This window comes from Clarias gariepinus, chromosome 2 (assembly GCF_024256425.1).
Source record: "Clarias gariepinus isolate MV-2021 ecotype Netherlands chromosome 2, CGAR_prim_01v2, whole genome shotgun sequence".
Classification (NCBI taxonomy): domain Eukaryota; kingdom Metazoa; phylum Chordata; class Actinopteri; order Siluriformes; family Clariidae; genus Clarias; species Clarias gariepinus.
In genome coordinates, this window is record NC_071101.1 from 30,013,942 (window position 1) to 30,031,293 (window position 17,352).

Consider the following 17,352-nt stretch of genomic DNA (forward strand, 5'->3'; position numbering starts at 1 on the left):
CCAGTGATTGAGCATCTGACAAAGTGCATGTATTTATGCAGCACAATTATGGGCAGAGGTCACTTCATACATTTTTGTTAATCTAGAATGATAAAGAAAGTCATGGCTTACATGTCTCGTTCACTTATGAAGTGATTATATATTTATTACATAGATGTCATTGGTAAGGGAGAGAATGACCATTGTTAAAAAGCGCTATATAAATAAAAATATTTGTGAGTCCATTTTTTTTTAATAAAATAAAAAATCACTAAATCATGTAATAAATATAAAAGTAAAATATAAAGTAAACAATATTATGAAAATAAATTGCAAAAATTAAATGAATAATGTGAAAGAAAGAGATGTGCAAATAAATTCATCTGGGGGAAAGTAAAAGTGTTTTTGAGTCATGTAAAAAAATTAATGAATCATGTGGGAAACATCTAATACCAAAAAAAATTAAACATGAAAATGAAAGAAACCTTTAAAAGGCTTGTAGTGTAAAGGAAGAAAGCTATTATTCTTTTAGAATCTTCTTACTAAACAAGTCCTGTACATATATAAGGCTTTAAATAGGAATGTACTAGAGTAATAGAGGACAGTTCCTTCTTCTACAATTAATTATAATTAATTGCAATTATACACAAATCAGATAAACATCCGATAAAACATATCAGGTATGATGGATGCTGCTTTACCTCTTCTTTACCACAGTGACTATCTGAGTTAATCTCCAGGATTTATCAAACCTTATTATCAACCTACAAAAACCTGTAATCACATAACAGACTCAAAGGCAACCAGGCTCCTGTCTCTCTGCAATTTAATACACACCCTGTTTCCCTGCCATACACAACTCAAACTAGCCTGCAAACACTCTTCACCTCTTGGAGACCTGAAGAGCAATAAACCTCGTCACTGGACAGTAATAGCATGCTTGGTAGTAAGAAGCCTGTGACATGATGAAGAGCCGAGAACTTGGACATATGAATCCAAACCACAGTATGTATATGAGTCAGAGTCTGCGTGACAAAGCTGAGAGTCATCCGGAAAAGCTCAGAAATTCAATCAGCATTTATTCGTTCCAAGTCATTTTAGACGAAATGTGTGTTTTAGAGGCTCTACAGCACACAAACTGGAAACGCACTTTCATGCATTGAATAGTAAACAACACAGCTGGACAGTATGGCATGCAACACATTGTGTTAGTAAGTTATTAATGAATAAAATATTACATAATAATAATAATAAAATTTTACTAGAAAGGTATCTTCTTCTTGGGAATGCATACTGAATGCATATTGTGCATAGTAAAAAAATCTTTAGTCCCAAATGTAAACATCACTTTTTTTTTTTTTTCAAAGTGACTAATTGATGATCTTGAACGGTCAAGCTTGATGGAAGTTAACTTTGCTCCAGCTGCTCTGTTTACCATTTCTCCTTTCACTCTGTCTCTTTCACTGGAGCGGTGAAGAGAGACCATTGTTCTCTTGGTTAAAATGACTCGCCTCACTTATCCAATTACCCACTTCTCTATCTGTGCTGTCTCTCCCTGCCTGCACTGGAATGCACCTATTTAACACACACCTCTCCCTTGCTGGGGCAAAACACCTCTCGGCGAACCCTGTCTGCACTCACACTTACAGTCTGAATGGAAAAGAAGTTCGAGAAGTGACTAATCATCAGAGTAAAGCTTAGTTAAAGCTTTCTCTTCTTATTATCCATGCAGTTTTACTTTGAGAATCCCAGCTGATCTACAGTCATTGGATAGCAGTGCATGCCTTCTATCAGCACACACACACACACACACACAGACACACACAGACACACGCGCACACTGATGTACCTGGCTTGGGTGGTTGAGCCCTGCAGAAGTGCTCTTGTAGTGGTCTTTCATTTTGTGAAACCTGACACTACTGAGTACGGCAACATCCACTCAATGATCTCTCTTGGAACAGCAAGTCCTTCTTTGTTTCTCCTCCAATCACTCTTTCCTTGATCTTCCTCTGTTCTCTGGAGAGCCCCAAGCCTTCTTCCCCTAAACATTTAATAAGAAGTAAACTAGATGCAAAGTGTCTACAAAACCTCCACCAGTTTCAGCACAGGCAACTTTATCTCTCTCTCTCTCTCTCTCTCTCTCTATTTCTCCTGCTTCTCTCTGCACTCTTGCCTTGGTCTCTCTTTCTCTCTCTCTCTCTCTCTCTCTCCCTCTCTCTCTTTTTCTCTCATGCTCTTTCTCTGCACTTTTCCCACCCCTCCCTACTCTCTCAACAAGACCCCCCCTCCCACTCTCTCTCTCTCCCTCTCTCTCTCTCCTTCTCTCCCTCCTCCCCTTTCCCATCATCCCTCCACCCCCTACTGCTGAACTAATCTGCAGCTGGACGAGTGATTGGAGGTCTAGTTGTCCGGGTGATGAAGTGTCCTGTTTTTGGCACAAAAAAAACAAAACAAAACTGAACGCTTAAGTAACAGCCACCGAGAAAAAAAAAAAACAAGAATGAGACACTGATTAGTGATAAATATATACACTGTAGGCATGTAACATTACAACGTTATAGGATTTAAATTATACCGTACCAGATCTGATTGTTTTCATTCCAACATTTTCCATACATTCCTGGGAACTTACCTAGGGTGCCATACTATATGCAGGGCACAGGCACACATAATCCCCATGCAATTATACACTACTGGCAATTTGGAAACAGCTAATCAACCAACACATGGCCTTGTAATGTGAAGGAAACTGCGGAAGCACAGAAAGATCATACAAATTCTAAACACACAGACCAATGTTGAGACCCCCTCCAACCCCCCCAACCCCCAACCCTGGAGTTGTGCGGCAACAGTGCTAACCACATCCCTGACTTTGATTGTTTTGTCTCCAAAGATATTACTACGCTGCCTGATCCCCCTCCTCAAAAGTCACAGTTAAATTTGTGGTCTGTATTAAACAATAAAAACATTGAGTTCTGAACTATCCAACACAATTTACCAAAGCTAGAAGGATAGTGCTGATGTCCATATCAGAATCAGAAAAGAAGTACAGGAAGCAATGCACTCGTCATATACTGTATATTGCCCACTGTACTACTATTGTATATTATGATTTGCCGTTGCTTCAGTTGATCAGGTCTGGCTCAAAAACTTTATGTGGCAACAAAATACATTCAGATGATGACTTAAACCAGAAAATCCAGGTTTACACCGATGGAGTTTTACCTCTCTAATGGTAGAGGCATAGTCCAGTACCACAATGCCAAGATTCGTCAGCCGCAAATTGTGAAGGAGTGTTTGTGAGAGCATAAAAAATCATTTTTACACATAAATTGGATATAATATTAGATTTTGTCCAACTTTTTTTCCCTTTTTTTTCTGGCCAAGCTGTGTATAAAAACACTCCTAAATTAAATCATCCTGAGGTCTAGTTTAAAAGATTAATGTTGTATCCATTTCCTTAAATAAAAAAGCACTACTACTACTACTACTACTACTATTACTACTACAGCCTTTCTCACTCTATCTTGTTTAATATGATCCAGTTTTTTATTTTATTTTTTTGAGAAAATGTTATGTTTGGTCAGGTTGCCATTATTTTTCTTATGATAGTTCTTCTTGTGAATATTTTTCTTATTATTTTTCCAAAGATCTTTCAATAACTGAAAATTGTTAGCTTCCTTAAGCAATTCAACTTGGAACTGTGTCTAATAGGGAAATGGTCTGGTGTAATTCATTCACCTGACAATTCCCACCTTAAAAGGTATAGTCTGGATTTTTTTCAGTCTGTCTTAAATCAAAATTTAGGTGCATATAAGTATGGCATAAGTATCAGCCGTTATAAATTACTATGCAACTTGCTGTATATGGCTAGTTCTGGGGAAATAAATGGGTTAAATTTGTATTAAATACACCAAACTTTAAGACATACCAACTTGATTTCATGGTCATTGTGCAGAGCAGGAAATATTATTTTGACCAAGACCTATAATAATCTACTTATATGCACCTCATTTTTGATTTAAGACAGACTTAACTATCCTGTTAACATACAACAGCTACCAACCAGAAAGTGATGAAGGCTAGCACAGTTGATGACATGTTTATGAATTGCTGCTTATCATGCGTTACAGTGCAGTGCTTCTCTGCTTTTCCTCGCCCTTCTCAGACTCCTGACTGCAGAATGTTGTGGCAGTGTTGGGATTAGGGCTTGTAATCTCTCAAGCACAATGCGCTCACTTTTCCTCTACACCACTCCTGGGCTCCTACACAGAATCATTCAGGCTCTCTTCAGTGAGAATCCTTTAGGTTTTAAATTCGGTTTCTGGCGTTCATATAAAAATTCATGTAAAACATCAACAATCGGGGTCTTTTACCACCATAAAGAATTTGACAGAGCTGTCTCACTGCTCTATTCCCATGTAAATCAATTAAGCAATCCAGTGGCACCACTGGTTCATGTGTGAAGAGAAGAAGCAGCTCAGAAATGACTTCTGGAAAAAGAAGTGGATTGCATTCCTTACGCATATTGTCAACTACAGATTTTTATTCCATATTAAACCATTTCCTGTTCAAAAGCTTCCTCATGTAAAATGCTATTGACAATTATGTGACGGTAAACAACTGTAGTCAACGACCTCAAAAATAGTAGTAGTCAACGAGATCTTAAAATGCTAACATTATATCACATAGAGCATTAAATCAAACACATCAAAGACACATATTCAAGTCTTTGAAAGTCTGCTGGTTCAAAATCATAATGTACATTTGTGACAAGCAAGACAGCTTAAAGACAAAGTCTGACTGCAGGGGAAGGAGGATGCTAACGCAACATCTGTTTAGGGACCTTTATACATTCTAAGTGGAGGATGGAGGACAAGTAAATTAATGTCTCACTGACAGCTGAACATTAGGTCAGTAATGTATGTTGTCATACTGTGGGATTCTGGGAATTGTGCAAAAAACACAAAATGGAGGGTGTATATACTGTAAGTATATGCAAGTGCAGATAATTAATCTTGGGTAGGACAAACTACTTACTAATTTTAGCAAGAAAATAAAAATTAGAACATAGACAGTTCTATATTACAAGGCATTAAAAAAAACAGGTGAAAGTCATTAGTGATTAAATTTCTTGTAAACAAATGTGCAAAACCGACTATATATATACACAGCTCTGGAAAAAAAAACACTGAAATTTAGTCCAGTAAACTTCTGGAATGTCATCAAAAGGAAGATAGATGGTCACAAACCATCAAGCAAAGCTGAGTATAAAAGTTATTCAACAGCAATGTAAAAAACCGGTGAGAGCATGCCAAAACACATGAAAGCTATAATTGCAAATTAGGGTTATTCCACCAAATACTGATTTTGCAATGTTATTTAGTCAAGGCATTAACCCAATTTGTTCACAAATTATTTGTAATGTTCTCATTTCCTTTAAATATACACTCTAAATAAGAATAGTTCTATTTTAAATTTAGGAGAAATATTGTCAGCAGTTCACAAACAATGAAACGAAACTGTTCATCTCACCAATACACGCACTTGTAAGACGAAAAAAAATATATTTAAATATATATATATATATATATATATATATATATATATATATTTAAATATATTTTAATATATAAGATTATTTTTGCAGTGGTCAATTTTTTTCCATTTATTTCTTGATTGCGAACAGGTGTGGCAGTACTCAGGCCTGCGTGTGGCCAGAGAAATTGAACTCAGGTTGATAAAATAAAGTTATATTTTAAAAGGTGAGGCAAACATTTTTTTCCACACAGGGATATGTAGTTTTGAATTTAGTTTTCTTTTGATAATAAAAACTCTCATTTTAAAACTGCATGATGTGTTTACTTGTGTTATCTTTGACTAATATTTCCATTTGTTTGATGATCTGACAAACATGCAAAAAAAATAGGAAATCACTTTTTCACACTACTGAACAGTAATGATCCAAAACAATCTTTTCAATTAGTAGGGTTTTTTTTTTTATTTGACAAGTTCTGATTTGTATTTAAAACAGAAATATAGTAGATAAGTTAAAAAAAATAAAAAATTAAAAAAAAGAAAGAAACAGTCCAAAATTTTTTTTAGTGCAAAAACAACAATTTGTTGCAGCCCTAGTGACAGCTTATACCAAAATAGAAAGCAATAAGATTGGAAAGTGGTAGCTGCCCCTGATAATCTGGGGAAGAACCACAGGAAGAAGGACTTTTTAAGGAAATGTTGGCATCCTGTCTGACTAAGGGTGACTGTACAGTTGCAGTTTTTTGTCCATACTCAGTAGCACCCTCTACTTGCATGCAGAAATACAGGAAATCAAAGCTCATTAAAAGGCAGATTTTGATGTATGTTTGATTGATGTTTGTATGAAAGTAATTTTGGTCATGTGGCAATTGTGTTTATTTTATATGAAAATGAAGACTATTACGGCAGTTTTGTCATTTTGACTGTAAGCGTGATATACAGTTGGCAATGCTGAGCTGACCAGACAAGCTGATTAACTACAGTATATGGGGTCAGCTGTAGCAGTCTTTTAAAAGAGAGAGAGAAATTTTTTTTATTAATTTTATGTATTTGTGCATTATTACTGCACAAAAAAATACAGTAGCTTGCTAAAATAAACTTATTACTCACATACCTAAACATTACCACTGAAAATTATGTTGTAGATTGTGTTAACAGTTTTATGTCAAATGGAAAGCAGTCACACGTGTACAATAAACGTCATGTTCTTCCAGTGCTGTGAACACTTTTCTGTGTTAAAAAACGCACATTGAAATGCGGTGCAGCATTGTGGGTTGTTTTTGAAGGTGGCTTGCCTTACCTTCTGACACACTTTCAACACTTAATACTTAAAAAGCATTCCATTGCAGATTGTTGCTCATTGAAGAGATCCATAAGTTCTTGAGCAAAAAATGAAATACCATACATAAGTGGTACAGTTAGTCATTAATGACATGAAATGCACTTAAAAACAGATCCTTCATTGTAAAAGGTGTTCATCATTGATGGAGACTGAAAGTAAAAATCTTCCAGTATGTTGATTTTGCTCTTGGTGAGCAGGTTTCTTGCTAATCAGTACAAAGGACAGATTTAAGCCCATAGCCTGAGTAGTTTTGGGGAAATCAGACCACAATAGAATACTGCTGTTGGTTATCTATAAGCAACACATCTAAGGCTTCAATGAGGCTTCAAAAACATGGACCATATAAGCTTGAAAAAAGATTTCCCAGATTACACTTCAATTATTCCGTTTTGTTAAGTTTGTGCCAACTGTAGCCTCAGATAGACGAGAGGGGACTTGGATTGACATCTACTATTCTAGCTGACCTGCTTCAAGGTTTGGCATGATGTAATAATCTTTTTAACGCTTATCATGGTTGTAAAAAAAAAAAAAAGGCTGGAGGTTTTTTTTGTTTCTGTAATCTTAACCAGTGGTGCCATGCTCCCTTCATATTACCATTTACTCATTCTTAACCACAGTATTTTGTGACAGCGGGCCTGGACCCTATCTCAGGAGACGTAGGGCATGAGGTGGTGTACACCCTGAATCGAGTGCTGATCCATCACAGGGCACACGTACATACATTCACAAACTCAGTCACACACTATGGGTACTTTGGAAATGCTAATCAGCCTAATCTGCATGTATTTGGACTGTGTGAGGCAACTCGATTTCCCGGAGGACTCCATGCACATAGACCCAAGGCGGGAATCGAACCTGGAACCTGGAGGTGCAAGGCGAAAAAAAAAAACTTCACCTCACATCTTGGCTTTATGACTAATTATGATGGTTATTGTGATTATACATTTATTGGTTTATTATTACAATTACACTGCATGAGTACCACTTTGCAATCTCCACTTTGCAAAAACCCATAAGCTTCTCATGGCTGTGAGACAGTGAAGTCTGTTTTTTTGGTGTGGACCATCCATGAAAAAAATGTTGTTGTGTGTTTTCTGCTAGATCTAACATTTTTATACCCTTGTTGTCATAAATAAGCTCTAAAAAAATCTATGGGAAAATTGCTGCTTATGTTAAACTAGTCACTACTTTTCATATGAAGTACCAGCAAAAACTGTCTTTGTGGAGTTCCAAAAACTCTACAATATTATGATCCAGTATAAGCCAGCATTGACAGGAGTTCATCCATTTGAAGGAACTTTTTTAAAAAGTACCAGCATGCAGTGTCAGTATGCATGAGCCAAAAGTCTTTTTGAGTAGCAAGCTCATAAGAAACAAATCTTTGGACACTTGTTGCCCCACTATTTGGTCTCCAGGGAGAATGATTAGTCCACTGTGGAACCAGATGACCTTTGGCACAATGAATGCACAAAGACAATGTATAATCCATGCAGTATCTATGAAAGAAGTAAATAGATACCCATGGTTTTATGGGAAAAAGGGATGAACTAAAATGTGAGGGTTTTTCTTAACATATATTTAAGCAGCACAAAAATGTTTTTCAGAAGCCCCAGGGTCAAGCAGGTCAGGACTCCATTTATGGTTCTACCATGGTGCCATAGTCCCTACCCTAGTACTGTACTCTATAAAGTTCTATGGTGCCCTTGGTAATATCTAAAGTTCTACAGTAATACTATGGTATGCACTATGATTTACCATAGCATACTCTAGTACAGGGATTCTTAAACTTAACATTCAGAGCTCAGAATTTGATTTCAATTCAAGGCCTAGGGGCTGGAACAATTGGTTATGATCAATTGACTTTTATTAAACTTGCTTATAACTTACAAGCAACATACATTCGCATTTAAGGCAGTCTAAGACAAAATACACTCAAGTATGGTGGAAAACATGTGACTGCCTATAATCAGATGCTTAAACCAAAGTAACTCTGACTTTACCCTAAACAGCTCCAAATGTTATCATTAAAAAGGTTACACGTGATTTACTGTTGGGAAAAAATAAGTACAATAGAAATATCTTCATTATGCCTAAACACACTAAATAAGAAAATCATTTTTTTATGCCTGAAGAAACCAACTAACCAAAATGACCATAAAGAACAACACGACAAGACAGTCATGTAAGCATTTCACTGCATATTATACTGTGTATGGTTGTCACAAGTTTGATTTTTAATTATAATTTTATATCACAATCATTTTGGAAAAAAAAGTTACATGTATATTGTTTACATATACAAGCAGCCTAGTCTAAGAAATTAACAATTAGTCTTGGAGAGTGAGTCGTTCATTTTCTACTGGAAGCGCATGCGCAAATCATCGCAAAACCTCAGTAGGTTATGTACAGGAATGACTAATGACTCTTCAAGTCCCGAGTCGTTCGTTCCTTTGTCACGTGACTCCCATAGACACTATGCGGTGCAATAGATTCAAAATAACGAACGACACAGACTAGAAGATATGAGGTGAGCTACTCATCCTGTTTATTATAATATGTCCTTAGCTGCATTGTAATATTTTCATTACTAGAACTATAGCCAAAATTTGTGTATGTAGACGTATTGGGTGTCTTTTTTTTATTTTTGTATTTTAAAAAAAAATTATTAAAAAATATTTATTTGGGTTTGTGTTTCTGTGTGTCTCTCTACAGCACTTCAGTCATCAGAAAAAAATCGAGATTTTTCGGACACGAAATGCGACAACAACTTCAATATCACCATACATTTCTAAAACATTTAGAACTGTGTGTTTAACAAAAAGAATTCTGTAACTTTTCCAAAACGCCAACGATTTAAAGTCGAAAACACACTAAGGCGGAACTCGACACCGTGGTCGTGTAAACCCAGTCGGACGGATTTGAAGGTGACACAGGATAGAGCGGCCAGATTTCTCATCAAGGATGAATGGATACATAAACACAAAGTGCAGTATCCGGTTGATGTCGCTGCACTGGTGCTGTATTTATAGTTGATGTATAATACATAGAAGATAATTTAATATGTACGTTTATTGATTCAGTGGACCAGTTTTATTGGTCGCTTGTTAGAGATTGTTAGATTTATGTGATGGTGAATAGGTTAGGTCATGCACATGATGTAGCTTGTTGCAGTTCTACTGATGCTACTGATGTTTGTACATAGTTCATTTGTTTAGGCATTGATCTGTTTACAAGATTTACCATTAAGACAGTCTAGTACAGTGAACCTACCTTAATCCATTAGTGATTCAGTATATCTGTAAGTTACATATTTGTATGTACAATAATTTAACCGAGCAGTCCAAATATAAAATGCACCTACCATAATCTATTAATAACTGATGCATGCAATATCAAAATGTCTGCGTTTTGCTCAAAGGTTATTTTCCAAAGCCTCAGATGTACCGTTCACAGAATCCCTGTGTCTGTTCGATCCGTGCCGTACAGAAATTTCTTTATCAAGAAGAGCCATCACATTCTTTCTCGGACACCCAAAGTGGTGTTGATGTGTTGGGGGGCAGGTGGCATCACGTATGCTTCGGCCCAGGAGGCAGCTCTTCCTCTACAGAGAACTGCCGAAAAAAAATCTCTCGCGAAGGTGCAGGTTCACAGACTAGTGTTTGTGCTGCGACTGGGAATCCGTGCCTTGGTCCTCATGCTGAAATTCAGCCCGATTTTGCTGCTATACCCACTGAGTCTGATCTCCCAGCACTGGACTACGTGCTGGCTAGACGCCCTGTTCTGGGTCACTGAGACGTCCGGTCCAACGTTTATCAAACTCGGCCAGTGGGCTAGCACGCGACGGGACATTTTCTCGCAGGAGTTCTGTGATCGCTTTTCCCGGCTTCATGTCAAGGTGCAGCCTCATTCATGGACTCACACTAAGCAATGTCTAAGACGGGCTTTTGGGGAAGGATGGCGGCAGCTCTTTATCTTTGACAGTAAGGAGCCTGTGGGATCAGGATGCGTGGCACAGGTGTATCGTGCCAAGGCTTGCGTGGCAAACGTGCAAGACCCAGCCTTCCAGCAGCTGGTGGAGGGCCTTGAAAAGGAGGACCTGCTGGAAGCCTGGGAGGTTCCTGGCTTCAGGAAAACTTTGAGTTATTTATTGGGATCAGAGAAGGGAGAGCAGGAGATGTTAGATAATGTGGACGGAGGTTCTGCCGAGCTTCCACATGCAGAGGATAAGAGTTTAATACCAGTGGCAATTAAGGTAAGCTTTAACTAACTCTGTTTTTTAATGTGTGAGTGGACATCTAATAACACTTAAAGTATATTGTTAAAATATTTAGCAAAACCTGGAGCAGTAAGTCCACCTGTCTACCTCTCTCTAATGTGCAATTACTACATGATTAAATATCATAAGAATATGAAAGTGTTGCAGTGACACAACATATTCTGTCTTTTTTTATGCAGGTGCTTCATCCTGGTATCAGGAGACAGGTTCAGATAGATCTGATACTGATGAAGGCTGGAAGTATGATCATCAGCTGCTTACCAGGGCTCAAGTGGCTCAGCCTACCCGAAGTGGTGGACGAATTTGAAAAACTCATGACAAAACAGGTAATACTTACTTTCACCAGACATTCTTGCAAACTTTTTTAATACAACCTAATACAACTTTTTTGTTGTATTAGGTTGTATTGTTCGCGAGTAAACAATGCTTTGGTTGCAGATAGACCTTCGCTGTGAAGCAAGGAACATGGAGAAGTTCAAGAACAACTTCAAGGACTTGGAATATGTCAAGTTCCCAACACCTCTAAGACCATTTGTCACAAGCACTGTCCTGGTTGAAACATATGAGGTCACGGAATGCCTTGTGTTACATATCTGTTTGTCTTCTTTGACACTAGTGTGTTAATGTATGTGCTGTGTACTAATTAGCCTTTTTTTTAAATATAGGAGAGCGAACCTATTTCGAACTACCTTAGATCCGAGGTTTCTGTGGCTGTGAAGCAGAGAATTGCCCGTATGGGGGTGTACACACTTCTGAAAATGGTGTGAGCATAAAACATGGTTATGCACATAGTACAGTCTTCATTTATTAAGGATAGTACAGTGCAGCAACTAAGCCAAGTAAAATTTTACGATAAATAAATCTTTATAACTAATTTATAATTAGTTCAAAATCTTCTCTACTGTTTATTTTAGTTTTGTGTTGACACCTGGCAGTGTTTTTGTGCAGGTGTTTGTGGATAACTTTGTCCATGGAGACCTCCATCCAGGGAATATCCTGGTTCGAGCTGATCTGGGGGTCTCGGACCAGAACAAAGCCACTCTGACGGATCTATGGGACATGGTGGTGGTCAGCATGAGACCGTCTCCTCCTCCATTACAGCTTGTCCTGCTGGATGCTGGAATTGTTGCCCAGCTAAGTGAGGGAGATCTGCGTAACCTGAGAGCTGTCTTTACTGCTGTCGTCCTCCAGCAGGTAGTCAGGACTTGTGCAAGAGATTAGGGACTAAACAGAAATGAAACATGCATGTTGTATAGCACTACTATTGTTTTGTATTGATTATAAGGGGGACCGTGTAGCTGAGCTGATTCTAAACCATGCCAGGGCCAACGAATGCCAGGATGTGCCGCGATTTAAAAAGGAAATGGCCGAGCTGGTGAATCTTGCCGTCAGCGACACACTGTCTTTGGGGAAGGTACAGCACAGGCCTGCTACACAAAAAACTCAGCCTTCTGATTTTTCTGGTTAGATGATTGAAACATACCGGTTTTGTTTTGTAATTCTCATCATTTTTGTTGTTATGTAAAGTTTCAGGTGTCGGAGCTGTTATCGCGAGTGTTTCGACTGCTAATCCACCACAAGGTATGTGAAGTGTTAAATGTAAACGCACATGTCATGTTGCCTAAACAAGCCAGTCACTTCTGGGTTTCCCCTGGGGACTGTCTAAAGACATGCAGGTTAGGTTAATTGGTGTTCTCAAATTTCCCAAATATTGTGTAAATGAATGTGTGGATGTGCGTGCATGCCCTGCAATGGATTGGTACACTCTCTAGGGTCTGCCCTGCCCCCTGATGTAACCTCCAGGCCTCCAACGACTCTGTACACAGGATAAGCGAATGAATGAACGAGTCAGAATGGAATTCTTTGAACATTGGACTCCTTTTAATGCTTTTTAATAGTTGTTAAAGCACTGACAGGTCAAGATTTGCTGAGTCATACACTGATTATTATAATGCAAGAGGACAACAATCTAAAAAGATTCACTAATCGTGCAGATTTGTAAATCTATTAAATAATCCTGTGTGAGTTTTGGAGTTTATGTAAGAAATGTAGTGCTTTGGCCTTCTTATTGCTAACTGTACAACTGAACACAAGAAGGGACTGATTTTTTCACCACAGTAATGTGTTTAAAGCTAATAATAATAATAATAAAGTAATTGTCTGTGAAATACAGTACATGTCTATTATACCAAACACATTATATATACTGCCATTAAATACGGTGAGGAACACCTGTGACGTACGTTTGTAACACACCTGTGATGGAACTACCTGCGCAAACACACTTACACACAAAGCCACAAACTGAATTTATATACACACAAACAGAAGGGACCAAAAATCTATACACATTTTCAAAGTTGTACAAATGTGCACATGTATGCCCTCAGTTAAAACTTGAATTGAATTGTGTTTTTTTTTGTTCATAGATCTTTAATGTTAAAATGTGTCTATATTTTTTTGGGCCTGTATGTATGTATGTACATGCTTTACCTTGTTATAAAAGAAACGAAGCTGAATTCTTTATTATTTTATTATTTTATTATTTTATTTTTATTATCGAAAAGTTATTCTACCAACATGTGCAATTTAAACAACTAGTGTCAGTTATTAAAAGGTTTATGCCTACTTTTGCATTACTTTTGGTACAACTTTAAACTTCTAAATCAATGCAAAATAGAATGCATTTTGGTTGAATATCCTTGTTTAATTGTTGTTTTTGTATTTGCAGGTGAAACTGGAGAGCAATTTTGCATCTATTGTATTTGCCATCATGGTCCTGGAAGGCTTGGGAAGGTCACTGGACCCAAACTTGGACTTGCTGGAGATTGCTAAACCTCTACTGTTAAAGAACTTCACCTCTTTTCTTTCCTGAACCCTGCGTCCACAGTTTTGGTCCATTGTTTCAATGTACATAGCTATGAAAAAGTATTTGCCTTCTGTGCTTGAATTTTTCCAGATTGTTTTTATTTTTTTTTTATTTTTTTGCATGATTAACTTTGTTAGACAGGTTTTATTGATTCACCAGGTCTGGCAGTAATTAGGCCTTGGTGGGGCAAGCGAAATTTAACTGGGCTTTTCAAAAATTACAGTTCATTCATGATTTACCAAGAGGAGCAATTACTTTTTTTTTTTTTTTTTTTTTTACATATGGCCAGGTAGTTTAAACAGGTTTTTATTTTAATGAATGAAATCATAATTTTGCATAATTTAACAAAAATGCATTTTGTATTTGCTTGGGTTGAAAATTGTTTAATCTCAATCATTTAAGTGTGACAACTATACAAAACAGTAAGTGGTAAATACTTTTTCACGGCACCGTAGCTTAGGTAACTTTTATGTAGACTTGGAACTGAATATGATTATAGATTATCAGGGCTAGTGTGTGTGTGAAAATATTTGGTTTTATTAACCAATCCTTAGAAATCATGACTTTGATTGTTAATCCTGAAACTATTTTAAGAAAACTTCCAGATGCATAATAGACCCCTTATTATATTATTAGGATAAAACCTTATCATCCTGTTACTGCTGCAACACTGCTAGCAAAAGTGGACAATCTTTAAAAAATTAAAACTAATCCAGTGCAGGGTTGCCAGAAACCTGGAGCCTATTCCTTGAAAAGGGCGGGCACACACTGGACAGGGTGCCATTACAGAGCACATATGCACGACCATCCACTAATTCCAGGGAATTTGGAAACACAGTTTAGCCTGCTTTGCATGTCTTTCGATTGTGGGAAGGAACCAGAGTACCCGAAAGAAATCCACCAAGCACAGAGAGAACATGTAATGTTTGCACACACACAGAACTGAGGTGGGAATCGAATTCTTAAGCCTGAAGTTGTGAGGCCACAGCTCCTCCCTTACTATTGTGTTATATAAATATGTTAAATGTTTAGACAGATGTGAAATGAAAGACTGAGCCAAACATATAATTTTGTGCTATTTATCATATGACATTTTTCATCATTTAAAACTTGATATATACTTGATAAATATGCCTCAATTTCATTTTTAACCATCATTTTACCTCCAGATGTATGGTAGTTGTTTTGCCTTTTATTTTACATGTTTATATTTCGTTTATACATTTAGTTATGTTCGGGTGTAAACGTGATACTAGGGATGCTGTGCTAATTTGTACACATTACAACAAAGCTTCTTTATTACCTAGGGTTAGTGTATGATAATACTGAAGGATTACAGCCTGGAGAGAAAAGCCTGTCCTATAATAGAAAGGCTTGTGAATATGCAGATGTGCACAGACTGTGGATACTATGTCTGTTGCTGTGCTTGTTGGGATTAAAGTGTGGGAGTGTTGCATGCCCTCCAGCAGTTAGAAGACTTGCTGTAAGCAGCAAAGGACACAAAGGATAAAGGATAGTTCTCCATGTGTAAAATAAGGCCAGTACTGCTTCATTTGGACATTAGGTGAAGTGAGACCTGAAATGTTCCAATATTAAGTTGTCCCATTTAAATTTTAGGACATAGCTTAATTGTTATTTAGACCTTAAATACAAATCTAAGATAAATTACCTTGAAATTATGTTTTTGGATTAATTCTTTACATATAAGGAGCAGTCAAGTCAAAATGGGATTCAAGCACAGTACAGTGACGAGACTCTTGGTTACAGTAAAACATTTGAATGGTACTGTACAAATGGATTCAAGAAGGCGATACATCCGTGAATAATGAGGTGGATATGAGTCCACTGCAGCTGTTGCTTTGAACTTTTAGGGAGTGGAACACCTGATCCTTGAAAATCAACCGATATCTGGTTGTCAACTTGCAGTAAAGATGCATCTGTCTGTGGGAGTTGTGCACAAAATCATTCACAAACATTTCTTGCACATTACAGAAACTTGGCTGGGAGTTATTGCCACATTCTCTATACAGTCCTGACCTCGCTTTAAGCCATTGCCTCGTGTTTGGGCCACACCAGTAGTTCCTGATAGTTTCAGGTGTGAAGCAGGCTGTCCAATCATGGCTTTGGCATACTGAGAAAACTTTCAACTTTGATGGTATCCAAGCACTAGTGGAACAATGGGATAAGTTCATTATTTTGACTCTCTGACCATTTTGATTAATTCACATTCCATACAAACCTAAATAATTCTTTTGATTGTATAAAGCTGCTTTGCGACAATGACAGTTGTTAAAAGGATTATACAAATAAAAATCTAATTGAATTAAAATTGTAGCAGAGGATTATATAGAGAAATATAAGTAGTTGTTAAGGAGATACAGTAAATCCTGGTTTGACTTGAACGCCCCTTGAATATTTGAAAGATATGTCACAAATATTTTTCACAAATACTGTCGTGTTTAATAAAAGTTTTTTTAATACATTTTGAAAACAGCCATGAAATTAAATGTTGTGATTTTGAGAATGAAAACCCTCAGTACCAATTAAAAAAATTCTGATTAGGCCAAAGATTAAGCATCCAGGGGAAATGAGAATTCAGCTAATCACACTTATCTGTGTTTATGTCCATGGGGTGATGTGAGACGACATAGAATAGAGTCAAGTGAAGACAAAATAGAAAATAATTAAAATGAGGTAAGAGCATGATAAGTTTTTAGCTAAAATCATAAAACAGCTGTGATTGGGAATTCCAGATGTTTCATCTTTGTCATAGAAGCAGTTTTTCTAAGTGAGATTTTTTTTTTTAATCTCAAAATCACAGTCCATACATTTCAACTATATATTTATGAAAGGTAAATTTCATTCCAAGCATGTTTAAGAGATTTGCTGGGAATGCCAAATGAGTGAATTCATGTTATAATAGTGTTAGCGGAGGGAATTGTATATTATATACCGAGTCACAAGGCGCCTGGAGCCTAGCCCAGGAGATGGACAGGGTGCCATAGCAGGGCACACACTACGGGGAAATTTGAGAACATCTAATTAGTCTAATCTTCATGTCTTTGGACTGTTGGAGAAAAGATGGGAACCCGGAGGAAACCCGCCAAGGATGTGGAGAACATGCAAACTCCATGCACACAGAGACGGGAATCAAACCCAGACCCTGGAGGGGCAAGGCGACAGTGCTAATCTTTGTATTTTTGTATTTATTTGCTATGTTGATATAGATTCATCCAGATGATTTGTATGGTTTCTTTTTATATGTATATTCATCCTAGTATTTTGTGTGCTTTTTACATTTTATAATAATAATAATAATTATTATTATTATTATTGTTGTTGTTGTTG

The 17,352-nt window shown here is 37.1% G+C and overlaps 2 protein-coding genes across 2 annotated transcripts in view; one reads left to right on the forward strand and one right to left on the reverse strand.

Annotated features, from left to right (window-relative positions):
* Window positions 1-2,154, reverse strand: part of si:dkey-82f1.1 (DENN domain-containing protein 2A) — a 31,988-nt gene extending 29,834 nt beyond the window's left edge. Inside the window, exon 1 of the mRNA XM_053480904.1 lies at window positions 1,829-2,154. The gene's annotated coding sequence lies outside the window, so the exon portion shown is untranslated. The remainder of the gene's footprint in view (window positions 1-1,828) is intronic.
* Window positions 2,155-9,299: 7,145 nt separating this feature from the next.
* adck2 (aarF domain containing kinase 2) lies at window positions 9,300-15,133 on the forward strand. The gene is made up of 9 exons (XM_053490743.1): window positions 9,300-9,386; window positions 9,572-11,111; window positions 11,315-11,461; window positions 11,574-11,702; window positions 11,801-11,896; window positions 12,084-12,329; window positions 12,421-12,549; window positions 12,663-12,716; window positions 13,867-15,133. Exons 2-9 carry the CDS (start codon window positions 10,257-10,259, stop codon window positions 14,008-14,010), a joined length of 1,800 nt encoding a protein of 599 aa, XP_053346718.1. The 5' UTR covers window positions 9,300-9,386; window positions 9,572-10,256; the 3' UTR covers window positions 14,011-15,133.
* The last annotated feature ends 2,219 nt before the right edge of the window (window positions 15,134-17,352 follow it).

Coding starts and splice junctions, on each gene's coding strand:
- adck2 (XM_053490743.1), top strand. CDS start 10,257: ATGTCTGCGTTTTGCTCAAAGGTTATTTTCCAAAGCCTCAGATGTACC. Junction 11,462..11,573: donor AAAAACTCATGACAAAACAG/GTAATACTTACT, acceptor CTTTGGTTGCAG/ATAGACCTTCGCTGTGAAGC. Junction 12,717..13,866: donor GACTGCTAATCCACCACAAG/GTATGTGAAGTG, acceptor TTGTATTTGCAG/GTGAAACTGGAGAGCAATTT.